Source organism: Cetorhinus maximus, chromosome 31 (assembly GCF_964194155.1).
Source record: "Cetorhinus maximus chromosome 31, sCetMax3.hap1.1, whole genome shotgun sequence".
Lineage (NCBI taxonomy): Eukaryota > Metazoa > Chordata > Chondrichthyes > Lamniformes > Cetorhinidae > Cetorhinus > Cetorhinus maximus.
In genome coordinates, this window is record NC_135909.1 from 17,870,707 (window position 1) to 17,892,154 (window position 21,448).

The following is a 21,448-nucleotide window of genomic DNA, read 5'->3' on the forward strand; positions in this document are numbered from 1 at the left end:
CAGCAACTTTGTCTAGTCTGTCCTTTCATCCGAGTCATTAATATAAATTGTAAATAGCTGAGAACCCAGCAGGGGGAAGGGAATGAGCCAGAGGTTGTCATACACGTCAGTATCAATGACACAGGGAGGACAGGTATTGAGGTCCCTCAGTCAGAATTCCAGCAGCTAGGGAGGTAGTTAAAAAGTGGGCCCTCAAAAGGAGTAATCTCGGGATTACAGCCAGTGCCACGTGCTAGTGAGAGTAGAAATGAAGATGGGGAGAATCGATATGTGGCTTGAGGCTGGTGCAGGAGGGAGGGATTCAGATTCTTGGAACATTGAGACCAGTTCTGGGGCAGGAAACACCTAATCAAAAGGAACAGGTTGTACCTTAATAGGACTGGGACCAATTTCCTCATGGGGAGGGACACTTGTGTGATTCAGGAGAGTTTGAACTAAATAGGCACGGGGTGGGCATCAGTATATAGAAGCAGAACTGAGGAATAATTGTGGAAGAAGTGGGAACATACAAGATAGGAGTAGATGAAGAAGGAATCTAAGAGAGATACAAGGACATGTGTATTATGGCATAAAGTGTGGTGAATAATGTTGATGAGCTAGAAGCACAAATAGCCGTGTGGGAATATGATGTCGTGGCAATGACGAAAACGTGGTTTAAAAATGGTGAGGACTGGGTGCTTAATTTTCACTGATGCAAAGTGTTCAGAAAAGATAGAGAAGGGAAAAGGGAGGTGGGTTGGCAGTACTAATTAAGGAAGTCACTGTAATCTTGGTAAGAGACAATATCCTCAAAAGGACAAGGGCAGAATTCATTTATTGGAGCTGAGGAATAATAAGAGGATGATCACACTCACGGGGATATTCAATTGGCCCCCAAAAAGGTGAGAGAGAGGGAGATAGAGGAGCACATCTGCAGGGAAATCACACCATGTGGGACTCTCAATGACGGTGACAGAAATGCCTGTCTGTCCCCCTGACTATGAAATCTCCACTAATGACTGCATTTCTACTCTTTGCTGTTCCCTCCTGTGCAGTTTCTTGCCCATTGATGCCATGGTCTGGACTGCACTCCTTCAGGGTATCACCATTCCCAGCAGTCTCCAATGCCGAGTACCGGTTTGACAGTGGCACACAACCCGAACACTCCTGTATTTCCTGCCTTTTCCTACTCTTCCGGATTGACACTCATCTACTATCCTGACCTCTCTCTCTCTCCCTTTGAGGTGTTCAGCTCCTGGAATGTACGATCCAGGAATCTGTCATCCACCCTGATGCTCCACAGTGACTCCAGCTGCCCCTCAAGCTCGGAAATCCTGAGCTCGAGCTCAAGCAGCTGGAGACACTTCCTGCACATGTGGCCCCCAAGTCACATGAAGTGTCCTGAGGTTCCCACATGGGGCAGGAACTGCAAACAACAGGTTCTCAGCTGCCCATCCATGATCGAAAACAAACCTCTATTCCCTCTTTTAGAATCCAGTTTGTACCTTGTTTAAATTGTTATTTATATTAAATACCTCAAGACCTGTTCTGCACTAATACTCTTATAATTGCCCTGATTGAAATGTTTAATTTTCCAGCTCCTCGTTTAATCAATGCCTCATTTAGAGAAATCTGCACAAACCAACCAGCTCCCTTCTTTCCCCTGATATCATGCTTTGACTATTTATTATAAACATGGCCGGTTTGCTCCAACCCCTCCCTCACAGCTCTTTATCCCCCCCACCGCTCTCTCTCTTCTCTCCTCTCTCTCACTGCTGCTCTTGGGCTGCTCTGCCGCTGCTCTTTATCCGCCCTCCAGTCTCATTCAGCTCTCACTCTCACTCTCAGCTCCTCCACAGTCCCAAGTTTCTGACTGTTTAGGAAATTCTCTGATCTTTCTTTGCCCCAAGATGGGTGACCTCACACTTCCCCATGTTGACCACCATCGGCCACAGTTTTGTTCACTCACTGAATCTGTCAATGAGCCTTTGAAACTTGCTGCTCCTGCCTACACTACTAACCATGTCACCTAACCTAGTGCCATCAGCAAACTTGGATATAGGCTGGAAGTATTTGAAATGTAAAAGCTCTGGGAATGCAAACACAACAGCCAGCTGACATGACAGAGAATCAGTTCAGTATAAATCTCTCCACGCTTAAAAACAGCCATTCACCACTACTTTCTCCTTTCTGTCCCTTATTCAATTTTGCATCAATGTTGCCCCTGCCCCTTTAGTCCCATCTGCTTGAATTTTACTAACAAGTCTTTTTCAAACCCCTTTGGAAATCCTGACAAACACTGTCAACCTCACTAGCCTGGGCAATGTTCTTTGAAACTTCATCAAAGAACTTCATTAAGTATTTGCCATGGTTTTCTGTTAACCAATCTGTGCTGGTTGTCATTTATCAACCCAGGTTCTACCAAGTGACAATGAATTTTGTCCTGGATTATTGTGTCTCAATGTTTCCCCACCACCAGCATTAGACTAACTGGTCTGTTGTTCCTAGCTTTATCCGTCTCCATTATAAACATGGATGTAACATTAACAACCTGCAGTTCTCTGGCTTCACTCCCATATCCAAGGAGGTTTGAAAGATTGTGACTCGAGCTTCCTCTATTTTCCCCCTTCCTTCCCTCAGGAATCCAGGATGTATCCCATCCAGGTTATGTGGCATTTCTACAGTGAACGCTGCCAACCTTCTGATGGCCTCCTCTTTATCTATTTTCATCCTATCCAATTTCTCCACCAGCTCCTCCTTTACTGTGAGATTAGCAGCATCCGCTTGTTTCGTGATGACAGATGAACTGTTCTCATTTAGTGCCTCGGCCCTCTGCCACCACAGGATCTTCTAATCAGATGACCTTTTCAGTAACTGTCTATACATTGGTAAAAGTCTTCTGTTTTTGGTTAGGTTACTTTCTAGTCTTTTCTCATACACTCTCTTGGCTGACCTAATTTCCTTTTTCAGCTCTCCTCTGTGCTTTCTATATTCTGCTTGGTTCTCTAATGTATTATGAATCTGACACTTATCATCATGTTTCTTTGCAGTTCCCACAGAGCACAGGATGTGTAGGCAACAGCTCTCAGCTGTCCCAACACTTCACTGAAATGAGCCATTTAATTAAAGTTCATGTTATTTCGAATGTTCCTCTCTTTCTCTCTTCTACTTTTGCTGTTGTCTCGGTTTCAATTACACATCAGCTCCTTCCCCGTCTGCACCTAATCCCCACTCTCCACAAAATCCACATTTTAAACTCTTCACTCTGCAATTCACTCTCTCTGTGTTTGAGCTTGCAGGTCACTCTGGGACTTTTTGTAAAATAATTGTTCTACTTTATTTATTCGAAAACAGTTTGTTTATGAATTATCAATTCATTTGCACTGTAATTCTAGTTCATCAGAATTCAATGTTTCAATAAATTGGAACTCAAGAAAATCTAGAGATGACTTACTTGTTCTGCAATGACGTGTCTATTCCACTTAGTTCATTAAACCCTGTTCTAAACAGAAAGCTTAATCCAGATAATATCTCGACCCGATGAACTGATGATGCACAGAATTCTCAGCTTTTGACAGGAGTTACTCCGCTTTTGATTTTAACTTGTTCGCTGGTGTCGATTTACTTGGATTCTTCACCTGATTTCTCTGCTGTCCAATGAAGTTCTCCCAGCAGAGTTCTCAATAATAATTTGATTTTTCCTCACAGGATTTCAATCTTGATGGTTTTTGAACTGTTTTATTAAAGGATTTAGTTTTGTAATTAGCTCTAGCTCCCTAGCTCTCCTCATGATCAGACAGGAAGTTTAACTGCTGCATTTTCAAGCAGCTGACAGCTTAATTTGAAAAATCATTGACAGGATTTTGGGTTTGAATCCAGTCACAAATCTGGTTGTGATGCCTTGTGGCTCCAGCTGTCATGTGACCTGCCAGGGGAAGACCTCATAATTGCCCCAGTCATGTAGCTGTTGATTGGTCGATTTCTTAAACACTTTCACTGGGACTGACCTGGTCACAGTCGCCTTTGGAACACAAAGGTGTTTTTTTTCAAATCCCACACTGGAATTTGTGTGTAACAAAGAAGATTGATACTCTAGTACAGCACTGAGGGAGGGCTCCACTATTCGAGGTGCTATCCTTCAGAAGATGCATTAAAAGGAAGCTCCCTCCAGCCTCTCATTTTGTTGTAAGTGATTCCATGGTGCTCTGCCGAAGACACGAGCAGTGGCATTATTCTCTTCCCCCTCCGCCCACACAGTCGCTGATATTTACGTCTCAATCAACAGCCCAAAACATGGTCACATTGGCACTTTTGGAGGTTTCCTATGTGCAAATTAGCTGCCTCTTTCTGACAGAAAATGTCTGTTCCTTTTCCCTGGATGAGTTTAAGTTTTGCACAAATAAAACATGAAATTTGACTGAAAACTCAACTCAGGTGGGACTCAAAATCACAACCAATGCCTTAGTAATAATGGATAGAGGGTTTAATTAATCAGAGTGTGTGATGGACTAATGCTTTCTGTATTAAGTACCGATTTCATTGAAATAATATTAGAGAGAGGGAAACAGCTGGATTTCAATTCCACTCCTATGGCTACTACTCCCAAAAACACCATGGAATTGGGTCAACAGGCAGATGTTCCTCCATTGAAATACCCAAATACTGATCAAAGGATTCACAGCTGGTAAAATCTGGGAAATGCAGCTTGGATAGGATACTGCAACATTTACTGGGAGCTGCGCTGTGTGTAGGATTCTAGTTCTGAACTGGAGATTTTCAATATTGAGAGAATAATGGCATCAACAAATTTCGACAGGGCTGCACCTCGTTTCAGTTCCCTCCAATAACTATTGAGCACAGATCCAGAGTTAACCCTAGAATCATAACCCACATCAAAGATTGAGAATGATAAAATAAACCTCACATTCACACAGAAAATCAGACAGGGTGAACTACTGAACAAACCCAACATGTTACCAGGCACTGACAAACTGCACAATACACACACTCCACCAGAGTCTGACAGATACAGAATGAAGCCCATTACTCACAGCACCAACGACTGACCAGTACAGAATAAATCACCCACTCACTACAGTAACAGAGACAGACAAATGCAGAATGGATCCCACATCTCACACAGTACAGCTGACCAGTAGATACAGAATACATCTGAGACTGTTTGACATTCAGAAGTTGAGAATGAATCAGACTTTCACCCAGTGCCAAACACTGAGACACAGAGGAATCATAAGCACACGTTCAGAATCAAAGTCTGATAGAGACAGAATGAATCCCACAGTCATTAATGAGAATGAAAATAGCAGAAGATGGTTTCAATCCATCGAGCTCTGGGTTATGGGTCCAGCACGCTTCCGCTGAGCCACTCTGCTAGATGAGGAGGGAGTGCCACAGTGTTATTGTCACTGGACAAGTATTCTAGAGACCCAGGGGACCCAGTTTCGAATCCCACCATGGCAGATTGTGAAATTTGAAATCAAAACTCTGATTGTCGATTATCGTCAAAAACCAAGCAAAACCTGCCTCTTTTACATGATCCGACTGGTAACTCCAGACCCCTGACCCGTAGTAACGTGGTTGTCTCTTAAATACCCTCTGAACAAGGGCAATTAGGGATGGACAAAGTTGTGCACAGCATCAGGGATTGAGTGTTACAAAATGTATCGAAAACTCGCACAGATTACCAGAGCCTGACAGACAAAATAAATCCCACTTTCCCATACAGCACCACAGACTAACAGATGCACAATGTGTTTCAAAGATTCCCAGATATTGAGAATGACTCCCACATTCCTGTTCAACACTTGACACTGACAGATCCAGACTGAATTCCACACTCACATTGAGCAGCAGATGTTGGAATGTCCAAAATTAATCCCACCTTCAGACACAGAACCAGGCTCCGACAGTGAATGAGAAGTGCACAATTAGATAGTACCATAGACTGAATGATCTAGAATCGATACCACATTGACTTACAGTGCCAGAGACTGACAAACGCAGGATGAATTTCATTTACAGACATTTACAGGAACTAGCAGGTATGGAATCAATCCAACACTCTCATATTGTGGTCAGAATGACAGATACAGCATTTATCCCAAACTGGTATATCATAGAAACAATGATCAAGAGTAGGCCATTCGGCCCTTTGAGCCTGCTCCACCATTCAATATGATCATGGCTGGTCCTCTATCTCAACGCCATATTCCCTCTTTCTCTCCATACCCCTTGATGCCCCAAATATCCAAAAATGTACCAATTTCTTTCTTGAATATACTCTGTGACCCGGCCTCCCCAGCCTTCTGTGGTAGAGAATTCCACAGGCTGACCACCCTCTCAGTGAAAACGAGACCATGAAGCCGCACTGAAACATCTTTATGGGGTATGTGGAACATTCCTTGTTCCAGTCCTACTCAGGCCCCCTCCCGCAACTCTTTCTTCGGTACACCGATGACCATTTCGGTGCTGCTTCATGCTCTCACCTGGACCTGGAAAAAATGATCAATTTGGCTTCCAATTTCCATCCCTTATCACCTTCATGGTCCAACTCTGACACTTCCCTTCCTTGAGCTCTCTGTCTCATTTTCTGGTGATAGACTGTACATCAATATTCAATACAATCCACTGGTTCTCCCTTATCTTTTCTACAAGTTACACCCTCCAAAAACTTCAGTAGATTAGTTAAGCATGATTTCCCTTCCATAAACCCATACTGACTTTGTCTAATCCTATTAATGCTTTCCAAGTGTTCAGTTACCATGTCTTTTATAATAGACTCTAGAATTTTCCCCACTACTGATGTTAGGCTAACTGGCCTGTAGTTCTGTTTTTCCTCTCCCTCCTTGTTTAAATAGCGGGGTTACAATTGCCACCCTCCAATCTGTAGGAATTGCTCCCGAGTCGAGAGATTTTCAATGATGACCACCAATGCATCCAATATTTCCTGGGGCACTTCCTTTAGTAGTCTGGGATGTAGATCATCAAATCCTGGGGGTTTTTCAGCCTTTAACCCCATTAATTTCTTGACCACAATTTTTAAACTAATACTAGTTTTCTTCAATTCCTCCCTCTTGCTAGACCCTTGGTTCCCTAACATTTCTGGAAAATTATTAGTGTCCTCTTTTGTGAAGACAGAACTAAAATATGTGTTCAATTCTCCTGCCATTTCTTTGTTTCCCATTATAACTTCCCCCAGTTCTGACTATAAGGGACCTACATTTGTCTTTGCTAATCTTTTTCTCTTCACATATTTATAGAAGCCTTTACAGTCAGTTGTTATGTCCCTTGTGAGTTTAATCTCATACTCCATTTTCCCCTGCTTGACGAATCTTTTTGTCCACTTTTTCTGAATCCTAAACTGCTCCAAATCTTCAGGCTTGCTCTCTTTTCTGGCAATTTAATATGTCTCCTCTTTGGATCTAATTCTATCCCTAATTTCTTTTGTAAGCCATGGTTTTGCCACCTTTCCTATTTTATTTTTGTGCCAGACAGGAATGAATAATTGTTGTAATTCATGCATACGTTCCTTAAATATTAGCCATTGCCTATCCACTGGTCAACCTTTTAAGTACGGTTCCCCAGTCCATCATTGCCAACTCGTGCCTCAGACCCTCGTAGCTCCTTTTATTTAGGTTCAGGACCTTCGTTTTGAATTCAACTTCTTCACTATCCATCCTAATGAACAATTCCATCATTTTATGGTCGCTGTTCCCCAAGGGAGTTAATTCTTGCTCATTGCATGGCACCCAGTCTATGATAGCCTGCTCTCTAGTTGGTTCCTCAATATCTTGGTCCATAAAACCATCACATACACACTCCAGGAAATCCTCCTCCACAGCATTATTGCTGTGTGTTTTGTCCAATCTGTATGTAGATTAAAATTACAGTTGTATCCTTATTGCATGCATCTCTAATTTCCTGCTTAATGCCTTCCCTTACATCTCCATTACTGTTTAGAGTCCTATAGACAACCCCCACCAACGTTTTCTGCCCCTTGGTGTTTCTTATCTCCAGCCAAACAGATTCCTCATCATGATTTTCTAAGCCAATATCCTTCCTCACTATTGCATTGATTTCCTCCAATACTAACAGTGCCACCCCACCTCCTTTCCCTATTGGTCTGCCCTTCCTAAATATTCAATACCCCTGGATGTTCAGTTTGCATCCTTGATCACCCTGTAGCCATGTCTTCATAATTGCAAATATATCATAACCGTTTATAACTATTTGCACCGTTAATTCATCTACCTTATTGCAAATGTTACACACATTAAGATATGATGCCTTTCAACTTTTCTTTAACTTTGTAACCACCTTCACTTTATTTTGCACTCTGACCCTATTTGTTTTTCACACTTTTTTTTTCTGCCTTTCACTTTTGATTCTTACTTTTCTGCATTTTTTTTCTATCCTCGTTTCCCCTTCCTCTGTCTCCCTACTCAGGTTCCCATCCCCCTGCCATTCTAGTTTAAACCCTCCCCAACCGCACTAGCAAACACTTTCCTCCATCACCACCACCACCCCACCCCCAACCCCTCCACTCCCATCACCCCCCCACCTCCAACCCCTCCACTCCCACCCCCCCCACCCCCAACCTCTCCACCCCTGAGGACATTGGCTTCAGTTCTGCCCAGATGCAACCTGTCCTGTTTGTACTGGTCCCACTTTCCCCAGAAGCGGTCCCAATGTCCCAGGAATCTGAATCCCTCCTCCCAACACCATTTCTTCAGCCATGTATCTATCTGATGTTTCTACTCTCGCTAGCACGTGACACTGGTAATAATCCTGAGATTACTACCTTTGATGTCCTACTTTTTAGTTCACATCCTAACTCCCTATATTCAGCTTGTAGCAGCTCATTGTTTTATTTTTTACCTATGTTGTTGGTACCAATATGCACCATGACCACTGGCTGTTCACACCGCCCCCCCCGCCCCCCTTCAGAATTCCCTGCCGCTCTCTGGGACATCCTTGACCGTGGCACCAGGGAGGCAACAGACCATCCTGGAGTCTATTTTGTGGGCCACAGCAACGCCTGTCTGTTCCCCTTACTATTGAATCCCCTATCACTATAGCCCGGCCACTCTCCTTCCTCCCCTCTTTTGCAGCAGAGCCACCCGTGATGCCATGGACTTCTGCTGCTTTCCCCTGAGATGTTGCCTCCCCCAGCAGTATCCAAAACGGTATATATGTTAGAGAGGGGGACGGCCACAGGGGACTCCTGTACTACTTGCCTCCCTCTACTCTGCCTGGTGGTCACCCATTCCCTTTCTGCCTGTTCAGTCTTTACCTGCAGTGTGACCGCCTCACTGAATGTGCTGTCCCCGATAATCTCAGCATCACAGATGCTCCAAGGTGAATCCACCCGCAGCTCCAGCTCCGAAATGCAGTTAGCCAGTAGCTGCAGCTGGACGCACTTCCTGCACACATGCTCACCAGGGTCACTGGAAGTGTCCATGAATTCCCACATAGCACAGGAGGAGCACATCGCGGGTGTGAGCTCTGCTGCCTTCTGTTCCCTTTAATTTAAGCTTGTTAGTTACTCCCTTTTAAAGAATACTAATTACACTAGGGTCCTTATTCCACTCCTACTACAAAGTCCTCACATTATTTTGTTTAAACTAATGGACTGCAGCAGTTTAATTAATAGAATAAGTAGAAGTACTTACCTGACCTACTTACTGCGTCATATTTTGAATCGTGATGTTACTTTGAACTCCACCGCCTGGAGGCCCTGAGGGTCCGCCTCTCCTCTCCGGACTTGGCGTCCGTCGGAGGGAGAGAATGAAACTCCCACTCACTCACATGCACCGCTAACTGACAGATGCACAATGAGTCTCAAACACTATCACAGTCAGACACAGAACAACATCAACAATCACTTTCAGTCCCAGAGCCTGACAAGCACAGAATAAATCCCAGACTCTCTCACTGTAGCACGGCCTTACAAACAGTGAATGAATCCCAAACTCATTCACAGTATCAGAGTGAGTAAATCCCACACTCGCACACATTATCAGGGGCTCTCTGTTACAGATGGAATCCCCCTTTCCCGTATAGTCTCTCTCTGTGGAGAACGGACCCTCGCAAAACAATCAGGCGACATTCCCCGATGTATAGTAAAACACTGAGGAACTGGGGCTGGAGAGACTCTTTGGAAAATGTATTTCCTGACTAAAGTAAATGGGCTGATGATGGGGTGGGAGGAGGAGTGGGGGCGAGAAATCATAATCTGATTGGCCTGGTTCCATATCCAATCCTGAAATTATATATTTAGAGGCTGGTTTAGCCTTTAAACTGTCCATTCAGAGTCATCTTTTCCCAATCCTTCATTAGCATAGATCTGGGAGACTGTCTATTTAATCGGCGCTCGGAAGGGGTTTGGTATATTTCTGTGTCTGAAACTGAAGATGGTTGATGAGAAGAAACCAGCTCCCAAGAAGGGAGCCAAGAAAGCCTTAAAGAAGCCGTTAGCAAAGGGCGGCAAGAAGCGGCGAAAGTTGAGGAAGGAGAGTTTCTCCTGACCATTTTCTGAACAGATTCACCAGTCAGAGTTAGAAGGACTATTAATACAATCTGCTCGACAATCCGCCTTTTTAAACTGTGAGGAACCGCCCCGAATAGTAATTGGCTGCAGCCTTACGCCCAGGCAGTTGCGTCCAAAATCGAACCAATGAATTAATCCCTGTCAACTCAGGTCCCCATTGGTCGAGTTGTTTTTAATTGTCCATTTAAAAATTCCGCCTTTTTTTGCAGCCGTTTCCCTTCTCGACAATAGACTTCGTTCTTCCCTTTTTTTGAAAATTATAAATACCATTTTTCACTCTCGCTCACTATTTCCTAACCCCAATGAAATTCCAGTTCATGTAACCTGTCCCTGCAATTTGTAAACCCGGCATCATCCTGGTGAATCTGCTCATTTTTGGACAGAAACACCAGTCTGTTGTTTGAACTGTGTAAAGTCAGTGCTGAATTTCCCAGGCAATAACTGAATTGTTAATATAATAATAATTGAGTATTGCTCCATACAGCACAACCAACCTTTAAAATCGCCGCTCGCTTAGAGGGCTGGAATGGGTAATAAAATAGAAACGGTGCTGGGGGCATCAGACCCCGTCCCATTGCCCTCATTCTGGGCTGTTCATTCCGATAAAGAGCGGGAACGGGAGCGGCTCGAAGCTCCCCCTGTTCCCGGTCTGAGTCTTGACGGACATCCGTGCGAATATTGGGATTAGGGGCAGGAGGAGGCCACTCAGCCCATTGAGCCTGTTCCGCCAATCAGTGAGATCATGGCTGATATGATTGTAACCTCAACTCCACTGACGGATTAAACGGCTGATATCAGAGGAACCGCCGGATCCTGTCATTACTATCCGACTCATTATTCATCCAGAACAAAACCTTTCGACAATATGAAGCAGTGGAGAGACTTTTCAGTGTCAGTGCAGAATGTGCCATCCGGGTAAATAAACAACGAGCAAACTGAGGTTCTCAGTACATTCCCCGTCAGAACAAATCAGGCACTAACATTCCCGATCACAGCCCATCCCAGCTCCCGTTCCCAGGTCTCTGCTCTCTCTGTGAGGCGGTGGGTGGCTCTGAAAAGAGCCTTTGTTGTGTGTTCGGTCGAAAGGGTCGAATTGTTTAGCCGCCGAACCCATAGAGAGTGCGGCCCTGGCGTTTCAGAGCGTACACCACATCCATGGCAGTGACCGTCTTGCGCTTGGCGTGTTCAGTGTAGGTGACCGCATCCCTGATCACATTCTCCAGGAAAACCTTCAGCACCCCGCGAGTCTCCTCATAGATCAAACCCGAGATCCGCTTGACACCGCCACGGCGAGCCAGGCGGCGGATTGCTGGTTTGGTGATGCCCTGGATATTATCACGAAGCACTTTGCGGTGCCGCTTTGCTCCGCCTTTACCCAGTCCTTTGCCTCCTTTCCCTCTGCCAGACATGATGATTCTTCACTCAGATCGCTGCAGAATATGAGGGACGAGCTGTTTCCGTTCCTCTTTTATACAGCCCGCCCCGACCTGACTGAGAAAGGAGCAGAAAGTGAGAGGCGGGACGGGGAGGAGACTGAGTGACAGAAAGAACAGAGGAGTGTCTTTGATAATCCAGCTCCGCCCCCTGCCTGCTCGAAACGACATTTTATTAAAATTATCGACAATGGAAGTTAACACAGCGCTCGGCACAAAACTTATAGATTGGGACTTCATGTTCAACGGTTCTAGAGACCCGCAGCTTTTAAATACAGAGCTTTACAAAGAAAATTTAGTAATATTCCAGCTCAAGCACATACCCTGTAAAATCCGCCTGTTTCCGCTTCACTCCCAGCTTCTGTTCTATCCCCACACACCTCCCCTCCCGGCGGGTTGAGCAGTTTACCGATACCTCACTCCATCTGAATTAGACAAACTCATGTGTTGGGCTTTGAGTTGTAACGCGGGGTTTCTCCGCCCGGGTTACTGTCTTACACACTCTCACCCTGAATGTGTGAAAAGGAAACGAGCAGAAACTGACAGAGCAGCTGAACAAATCCCCAGTAACAATGGGGCACGGACACCGCTCTGTTTTATTGCAGAGTGGGGGAGAGGCTGGGTATAGTGCATGTCAGTGAGATACCGGGAATTTTCAACTTAACATAAATCATTTCAGTGTGAAACCTGCTCCCAGAGCCGGGACAGGGACATTTGATTCGGGGATCAGCTCTTTCCTGAGAGGCATGGGCGGCTCTGAGAAGAGCCTTTGGGTTCAGAGGTTTACAATTTGCTCGGCTGGTTTCATTTCTTTCCTGGCGCTGCTTTCTTAGCCTTTGCTGCTTTCACTTTGGGCTTGGCCTTCGATTTATCCACTTTTTTAAAAGCCTTTCCGCCCGTGAGCTTCTTGGCGGGAGATTTTTTCTTCAGCGCTGCTTTCTTCACCGCCTTTTTTGGAGTTGCCGCCTTCTTGCTGCTTGTTTTCTTGACTGTTGCTTTCTTCGCTGGGGATTTCTTGGCTGCTACTTTCCTGGCTGGAGATTTCTTAGCTGCTGGTTTCTTTGTTTTCACCTTCTTGGCCGCTGGTTTCTTCACTAAAGATTTCTTGAATGTTGGTTTCTTCTCCTTCTTTCCCACTTTCCCCTGGGATTCCTTCTTAGGGATTTTGAAGGAGCCGGAGGCGCCCTGTCCCTTTACCTGCACCAGGGAGCCGCTCTCCACCTTCCTCCTGATATTGAGCCTGATCTGGGAGCCGAGCTTCCCCACATCGACACCGCTGCCAGACAAAGCTTTCTTTATCGCGGCCAGGGACATCCCCTTGCGATCGCTGCAACCCGCCACAATCTTGAGGATCTGTTCGCCTAACTTGGGACCGGCTGCCTTCGATCGGGAAGCCGCCTTCTTCTTGGGAGGTTTGACTTGAGCGGCAGCGGCTGGAGGAGCCGTTTCGGCGGCTGCAGTATCAGTCATATTCCAGACTGTGTGGAAAATCTCTCTGACAGTCAGAACTGGATCAGAAATGAAACCAGTGGCGGCGGCTCAGAGCAACTTAAACACAGAGAGCGGACGGGGCAGAGACAACCTGCTGTCAGCTCCCGGCTCCTCCAGCCTCTCTGTGTTTCTCTCTCCTCATAAACTCCCCAATTCCACTTCAAATTGGACATTTCAGATTACCACACTCGCTTCCTTCTGGTAACAAAATCCGAATGCTTGTTTTCGAGAAAGTTCCATCCGAATTAAAGGCAGCAATTTCGATTTAAACCCGTTTCTTTGCTGCTTTGATCGCCCCCTCTCAGCCGAGCGCTGACTTCTTCTCTGTGTTTCCACTGAAATCTTGAAATTAACGAAATATTTCCCTTAAATTCTCTCTTCAGGGCTGAGCAGGGGAGCAGCGCGATCCAATTACAGGGATATCTTGTGATTTTATACAAAAATGACTCGGAAATCTGTCGCTGAGGCCGGACACACAAACACAGTGACATTGGTCTAACCCGCCCGCCCCTTTAACGCACTCTCGCTGATAAAATGTTCACTTCTGCAGATTGACAGGACAAACTGTGTCTTGATCCACAATCTTTTAATTCTCCTTGGACATGGGAGTGAAGCCAGTGAACTGCAGGTTGCTAATGTTACATCTGTGTTTATAATGTATAGGGATAAACCCAGTAACTATAGACCAGTTAATCTAATGGTCGAGGTGGGGAAATGTTGAGAGGCAATAATCTGGGATAAGATTCATTGTCACTTGGTAGAACATGAGTTGATAAATTAAAACCAGCACAGATTGGTTAACAGAATATCAGAACTGAAAAGAACCACAGGAAAGGTACAGCATGGAAAGAGGCCATTCAGCCCAATGTGTCTGTGCTGACCAAAAAAAGAAAAGAAAATTAAAAACCTGCTCATTAAAATCCCACCTTCCAGCACCCGGTCCATATCCTTGCAGGTTACAGTGCTTTAGGTGCAGATCCAGGTGCCTTTAAAATGAGTTGAGAGTTTCTGCCTCCACCACCAAACGAGGCATCGACTTCCAAACACCCACCACCCTGTGGGTAAAGATGTTTTGCCTCATGTCCACTTCTACCAATCACCTTAAACCTGTGCCCTCTGGTAATTGACCACTGTGCTCAGGGGAAAAGGACATCCCTGCCTACTCTATCTCGGCCCCTCATAGTCTTGTACACTTCAATCGGGTCACCATCAGCCTCCTCAGTTCTAAGAAAAACAACCCCAGGCTATCCTATCTTACCCCATAGATGCAATTTTCAAGTCCTGGCAATATTCTTGTAAATCTCCTCTGTACTCTTCCCAGCGCAATGATGTCCTCCCTGTAATGTGGTGACGAGACCTGTGCACAAAATTCCAGCTGTGGCTGAACCAGTGTTTTATACAGTTCCATCATTACATCCCTGCTTTTGTGTTCTAAACCTTGTCCAATAAAGGAAAGCATTCCATATGCTTTCTTTACCACCTTATCCACCTGTCCTGCCACCTTCAGGAACCTGTGGATATGCACAAGGTATCTAACTTCCTCTACCCCTCCCAATAACCTATTTGTTGTGTAGTTCCCTAGCTTTGTTTGCCTTCCCCAAATGCATTACTTCACACTTCTCTGGATTGAATTCCATCTGCCATTTTTCCGTCCACTCAACCAAACCATTGATATAATTCTGGAGACAAAAGCTTTCCTTTTCACTATCAACTACAGGGCCAATTTTTGTGTCAAACTCCCCAAAGCCATCTACAAGGCACAAGTCAGGAGTGTGAAGGAATATTCTGCACTTGCCTGGATGAGTGCAGCTCCAACAACTCTCAAGAAACTTGGCACCATCCAGTATAAAGCAGCCCGCTTGATTGGCACTCATTCCACAAACATTCATTCCCTCCACCACTGATGAACAGTGGCAGCAGTATGTACCATCTACAAGGTGCACTGCAGAAATTCATCAAGGCTCCTTAGGCAGCACCTTTCAACCCATAACCACTAACATCTAGAAGGACAAGGGCAGTAGGTGCATGGGACGCCATCAACTGGATGTTCCCCTCCAGGCCTCTCACCATCCTGACTTGAAAATATATCGCTGTTCCTTCAATGTCGCTAGGTCAAAATCCTGAAACTCACTCCCTAACAGCACTTTGGGTGTACCTACACCAGAGAGACTGCAGTGGTTCAAGAAGGCAGATCACCACCACCTTCTCAAGAGCAATTAATGATAGACAATAAATGCTGCCTTAGCTAGCGACACCCACATCCCAATAATGAATAAAGAAAGGATAATATCCCAAGGTTGCATACTGCCATTGTCACATTGCAACACCGCCTTGTGCAATTCCCCAAATGTTCTGGAATGGCAGCCCAAATCCCCAGACCATTATCCTCCCTTCAGCCAACATTCTGTCCCTTGATTAAGCCCATCCTGAGAAGAGATACTCGGCATTCCGAGTTCCTCTGCAGACATCCGGTTGCTGCTAATGGACCAAAAGGCCTAAAACCTGAAAGAAGCCCTCTGGCACAGCCCTCTAAGCATATCTCCATTAGACCATGCAGACTGTACCTGCTTCATAGATAACAATGGTGCGAAGTATAAGCAATTTCAGTGTAGGCATTCTGTGGAAATAGAGGATTCAAGATAAAACAGAATTAAAAATACTGAACAGATTCTCAGGGAGCAGGACTCAAGTCAAAGTGGAAAAATCCCATGGATTTTTAGATGAAAGCTTTAATCATTGGACAATGGCAGCTGAAATCACCCCCCTTTTATACAGAGCAAAAATGTTCCTACACTGTTTCACTTTTGTTCAAGTTGTTTATAGTTAAATGAAGAAAAAATAAGCTGTTGGAGGGAATTTCCTTCATTTATGGAAACACCAACAACCGCCAGTTGTCAATTACTCAGCCCCATCAGACTCACCCACACTGACGGGAGCTTCCTGCATCCAGCACTGACCCTGTCGCACTCACCAGCTGCTCACCCAGACCCCACTCTCACAAACACTGAAGATGGCTACCCAACCCAGACTGGTCCCCTCCACACTGACAGATACAACACGTTCACACTCTGCATCAGTGAGATGAATGTCGCGAATGGTTTCTTTTGGCTGATTGAGGCACTTTGAAATTCCTGATTATTTGTAATGAATCCGTCACAAACCCCTTGGGATTTTCGTGGAACGATACCTAACATCCCTCATTGTGAAAGGCTATTTAAGATAAATGATAATCTCTTTCGGTGAAGCAGGTTGTGAGGAGAATTCCTTGAAACGTTTACGTGCTGTCACGTTAACAACATGTAAACAATTGACACTTTTATTCACGAATGAAGTTAAACCAAATGTTAGCCCAGATTATTCAGCATTTTAAACGGAGTGGGAAACAGTTTAAACACACATCTTCAGTGAGTTCTCGGAAAACAGGATTTAGCAACTGATTGTTGCAGCGTTCATGCAGTCACCTGTTTTTATGTCTTCCTCTTATGAAGTTTGAATCCTCTCGCTGACCCAGTGATTTTTGTTCTTATTCTGTTGTCTTGTTCTTCCAAAATCTCGATGTCAGTTTCTGAGCTAAAACTATTAAATAGAAAAGCGCCCATCTCTTCCAGTAGAAACGCCCGAGAGAGTTTCTCAGTGTGAGTGGCCAATTTCCACAAATCTCTTCTTTAGTCAAAGAAACGAAACTCTCCTTGCATTGAAAGAATAGAAGATAATCTATTGCACAAGGATGGACAATTTGAACCAGCAATTCGGATGTACACACCCGAACCAAGCCATATTTTGCACAGATCAGCTCAAAAACTTTGAAATTGGAATAAGGCTCTGCTGGGATTTGAACCCATAATCTCCTGTTTACTAGACAGGCGCTTTAACCAACTAAGCCACAGAGCCAAGCTTAATTCATAAATACTTTAATCACGGATCCAAACTTGAGGAGGTCCCGGAAAATAGGATTTAGTAATTGTTTTTTCTAGCGTTCATACAGTCACCTGATTTAATCTCTCTTCCTCTTATTCCCCGGGATGATGTTTGAGTTCTATCACTGACCCAGTGATTTTTTTCACTTGGTCTTCCAAAATCTCGATGTCAGTGTTCAATTGTGAAATAGAATTGCGCCCATCTCTTCCGGTATCAAGAGTCTCTCAGTGTGAGTGGCCTCTTCCCCCAAATGTCTTCCTCAGTCGCAGAAACAAAACTCTGTTTTTGTGTTAAAATCTTTGCAGCTGTTCAGGGAAAGACTATTTTAAGCTACAATTCTAGAACAAAGATAGATTTCGCCCTGTTATGACGGAAGTGCGTAATCGCACATCAGTTTCAACGAAATAAGGCGCTGCCTGGATGTTTTTTTTTTACAGCCAAATGCCCTTCCTGTTGCTCGTTCTCCTCATTTATCTGGGCTGGAGACTGACACCATTATACTCTGTAGCTAGGTTATTTCATGATTAACAAGTCCTGGAGTGGGATTTGAACCTAGGACCTCCAGCTTAGAGGTAGGAGAGTTACCCACTGAGCCACTTTCAGCAAGTGCTTAAAAAGGTGGTGTTTACTCACTGGAGTTTCAGCCTTGATTCTTGTGCTGAAGTCCAAGAGTGGGACTTGAACCTACAACCTTGGAATTCAGAGGCAAGAGTGCTACCAAATGAGTCACAGCTGATACTGGCACAGCCATCTATCGAAATTGCTTTTGAAATTAACCTGTTCGCCAAGATCCCCGCAAAATGATTACTGATATACAAGCCCGCTTTTGTATCTGTAATCATTTTGCCACTTGAGCAGTAAATCTTTTTGAGCCTGACGTGATTTGAACACGCAACTTTCTGATCTGGAGTCAGACGCGCTACCGTTGCGCCACAAGCCCATCTGTTGAACATGGTATCGTACTGCTCCTAGATTCGCTTCTTTACACCTTGATTATACTCCGGGGATTGGAATTTTGCTTAATCCCCATTTTCCCTCCGTTCTGTCGGGTCAGTGATTAATTTAAACTGTTTTCTAGGCTGTCTGCTGTTTAAGTATTTCCCAGACATTACTTATACTTTTCGCTTCTAACTTCTGTTTGATACAAAATGTCCCGGAATATATTAAGGACAAATGCAGAACTCCGCCAACTCCGAGTGACCTCGAAACAGCAACCTTGAATTTAATCGCTGAATCCACAAACCAATACCGACGCTCACACTGCTGCTGCACTGAGCTTGTGTCAGAAACCCTGAACTCGGGTGTCACTGAGTGACGGCGCCGTTTGCGGCCAACGCCGCGCACGCGCATGGATGCGCGTCCGCCATCTTTATTGGGGGCAATATGCAGAAAGGCGCATGCGCACTAATCGCTGGCCCTGGAATTACAAAATTCACGCTTTTCACAACCACTCCATCCGCAGCTCAGCACAAACCTCACAGACAGGGCTAGAAAGAGCAAATGGGACCCACTCTGTTCCCCCATTCTCACTCCACCACCCAATTAAAATGACATTGTGGCTCCTTTTTAAAAAATATATCAAAGGATGAAATGTCGAAAGTAATCTCTGGCGGGGGAGAGAAAGTGGGAGAGTCAGGGAAATGACCGCTGCCCCAGTGCCGGCCGCGAGGCTCAGGAAGCGCGGAATTGTTTGAAATTTCCGGCCAGCCATTCCATTAGTTCAGAAAGATGTGAAAGATATTTTCCGAGTGAAATATTTCCAGACCATGTCCCATATGATTCTCGTCAGCATGAAAATTCATCGCGGAAATAGCGAAAGATACACACATTTGATCAGGTCATGATTTACATCACTCACACCTTAAACATGAGGTCCCTGATGAAATCACGATGACTTGGAATTTCTCCGAAAATGTCAGCTGACCTCAGGGACTGGCAGAATTGCATTACCCACGTGATTGGCGAGGCGCAACCACAGGCCCAGCTGGCGAGTGGCGCAAACTGATATCACTCCTTCTGATCTTCACCAGAACAGAGTTAGATGTAACATTGTTTAGCAAACACATCGAGAGATGGAACAAACTTATTTATTCCAAAATTCATTCAATTCCGCTTTAATACTGGGTGGCTTTAATTCTTATTCCACATTCCATTCTGGGAATTGCAACGCTCTTTATTAAAATATGCTTTTTATGTCATTTCATGTGTTAATTCCTAAGAGCCCTTTAATGTTTGGAAGAACAATCAGAACCTTCAGCTGCCAAGTAAGAACGTGGTTTTCAGGGAGTTCCACCAGATTTCCGTTTAAAAGGATCACAAAAGACTCAAGCCTGCGATCTTCTGAGACCTTAATCAACACCGAAGTCAGATATAGTCATACTCATGGAATGATGCCTGACAGATCATGTCGCGGAGGTGGCGGCACAGTGTCAATGTCCATCACCAAAATTGGTTCGGAACGACCAGCACAGGGCGAGCTGGCCGAGTCCTAAAGGGCATTCATGTTGACACTCACAATACAAGTATAGTATATCTACAGGCCCCCATTTATCCACTCAACACGTTGCCCCTTAAAGTAACTCTAATAAATGGGTTGTAGGTTGATTCCCCTGGCTGGTGGGTCCAGAACCAGAGGGAACAGTGTCAGAATAAAGGCCAGGCAATTTTAGACTGAGGTGAGGCGCAATTTCTTCACTCAGAGGGAGGTGAATCTTTGAAATTCTCTACCCAGGAGGTCTGAAAGCCCGGATCTGTCACCTGGAGTTAATGCCTGTGCTCTGACAGCTAAATTATACAATGTCGAGTTTCCTAGTATTTTCTGGCCACATTTTCTGCTGAAAGGTGACACTTTATTCGCTGGGCAGTTTAAGGACCCTCACTGAAACTCACTCATAAACATTCAAATGTGACAGTGTTTATTGCATGGGGCTTCCATTTATTCAGACACAGATCTGTGATAACAGTAGCTTGGGTTGGGATGTGATTCAGACCCACAGCTTTCTGATCTGAAGTTCGATGTATTCCTGTGTGACACAAGAATTTGCTAACTTTTTCTGGGAGTGTTGTTCAATGGCATCAAGGGCGGTGATGTGACACCGATCCCTTGGCCACAGTTTTGTTTTTTGCAGTTTCTAGTAAGGGAGAACCAGTTGCAGACATGGGCGTCAAAATATGTGAATATCTTTACCTTGTTTTCGGAGAAGGCACTAAAACATTCACCACCATCAGCAGCGCAGGATTTTACCAAATTCTGGATAAAATTGACTGTCCATCAAAGTTCCTCCGTCCTTTCATTACAACATGCACTGTACTGTATGGTTTGACCACACCACTTCCAAAACCTTCAGGGTTAAGAATGGAGTGAAATGAAGAATGTGTTGTTTCCTTGCCCCACTTTGTTTAGTATTTAATTTTCTCATGATCCTGCCCTTTGCCTTCCCTGCAGATTTCCTGCATAACAGGTCAGATAGCAAACGGTTAAATTGTCACAGTTGAAAGTGAAGGCAAAGATACAGCAGGTCTTGATCAGAGAACTCATCTATCTGATGATACCACACTCATCGCCAACAGGGATTCTCAGCTACAGAGATTCATGGATTGTCCTTCCCATGCCTGTAACTTGTTCTCCCCAGAATACTTACAGTAGAATGTATAATGTGAGGAATAAGTGTCCCGTGGTGCAGCACAGGAGTGTCACTGCTTCTCTGGGTTCGAGTCCCACTCTAGGACTTGATGGCCAAACAGGTTAATCATCAATCTGTAAATCATTCCAATACGCCTATGGCTGGCAGGAAGAGAAGGAGAGTCTCCTGGTTGGCAAGGCTTGGTGCAGAGTTGTGCACCTCAGGTTCTTGCCACGAGCGCCCTCTTTCAGGGGGAAAACAAGCTAGCCATAGAAACAGATGTAAGCACTTGTTTTGTCTTCCTCAAACGCCACTGGACATGGGAAGAGAAACGAAGGAAGAACAAGTATAAAATGGGGATATCAAGTCAGATAATAATGCAGCATCAGGCCAATGGTTTCTGATGAAACAATTCATACATTACTTTCGGATGG

At 44.7% G+C, this 21,448-nt stretch overlaps 2 protein-coding genes and 2 non-coding genes across 4 annotated transcripts in view; all 4 read right to left on the reverse strand.

Moving 5' to 3' along the window:
• Positions 1-21,448, reverse strand: part of LOC144670280 (histone H2B 1.1-like) — a 495,251-nt gene that overhangs the window by 31,881 nt on the left and 441,922 nt on the right. The gene's annotated exons all lie outside the window — the stretch shown is intronic.
• On the reverse strand, positions 12,787-13,452 carry LOC144670432 (histone H1.5-like). Its single transcript, XM_078532918.1, has one exon. It carries the CDS (start codon positions 13,450-13,452, stop codon positions 12,787-12,789), a length of 666 nt encoding a protein of 221 aa, XP_078389044.1.
• trnat-agu (transfer RNA threonine (anticodon AGU)) lies at positions 17,291-17,364 on the reverse strand. Its single transcript has one exon. It is a non-coding gene; the product is annotated as a tRNA-Thr (tRNA).
• trnaw-cca (transfer RNA tryptophan (anticodon CCA)) lies at positions 18,260-18,331 on the reverse strand. Its single transcript has one exon. It is a non-coding gene; the product is annotated as a tRNA-Trp (tRNA).

What these genes read in the sequence shown, in the direction of transcription:
- LOC144670432 (XM_078532918.1), bottom strand. Translation starts at nt 13,452, where the DNA reads ATGACTGATACTGCAGCCGCCGAAACGGCTCCTCCAGCCGCTGCCGCT.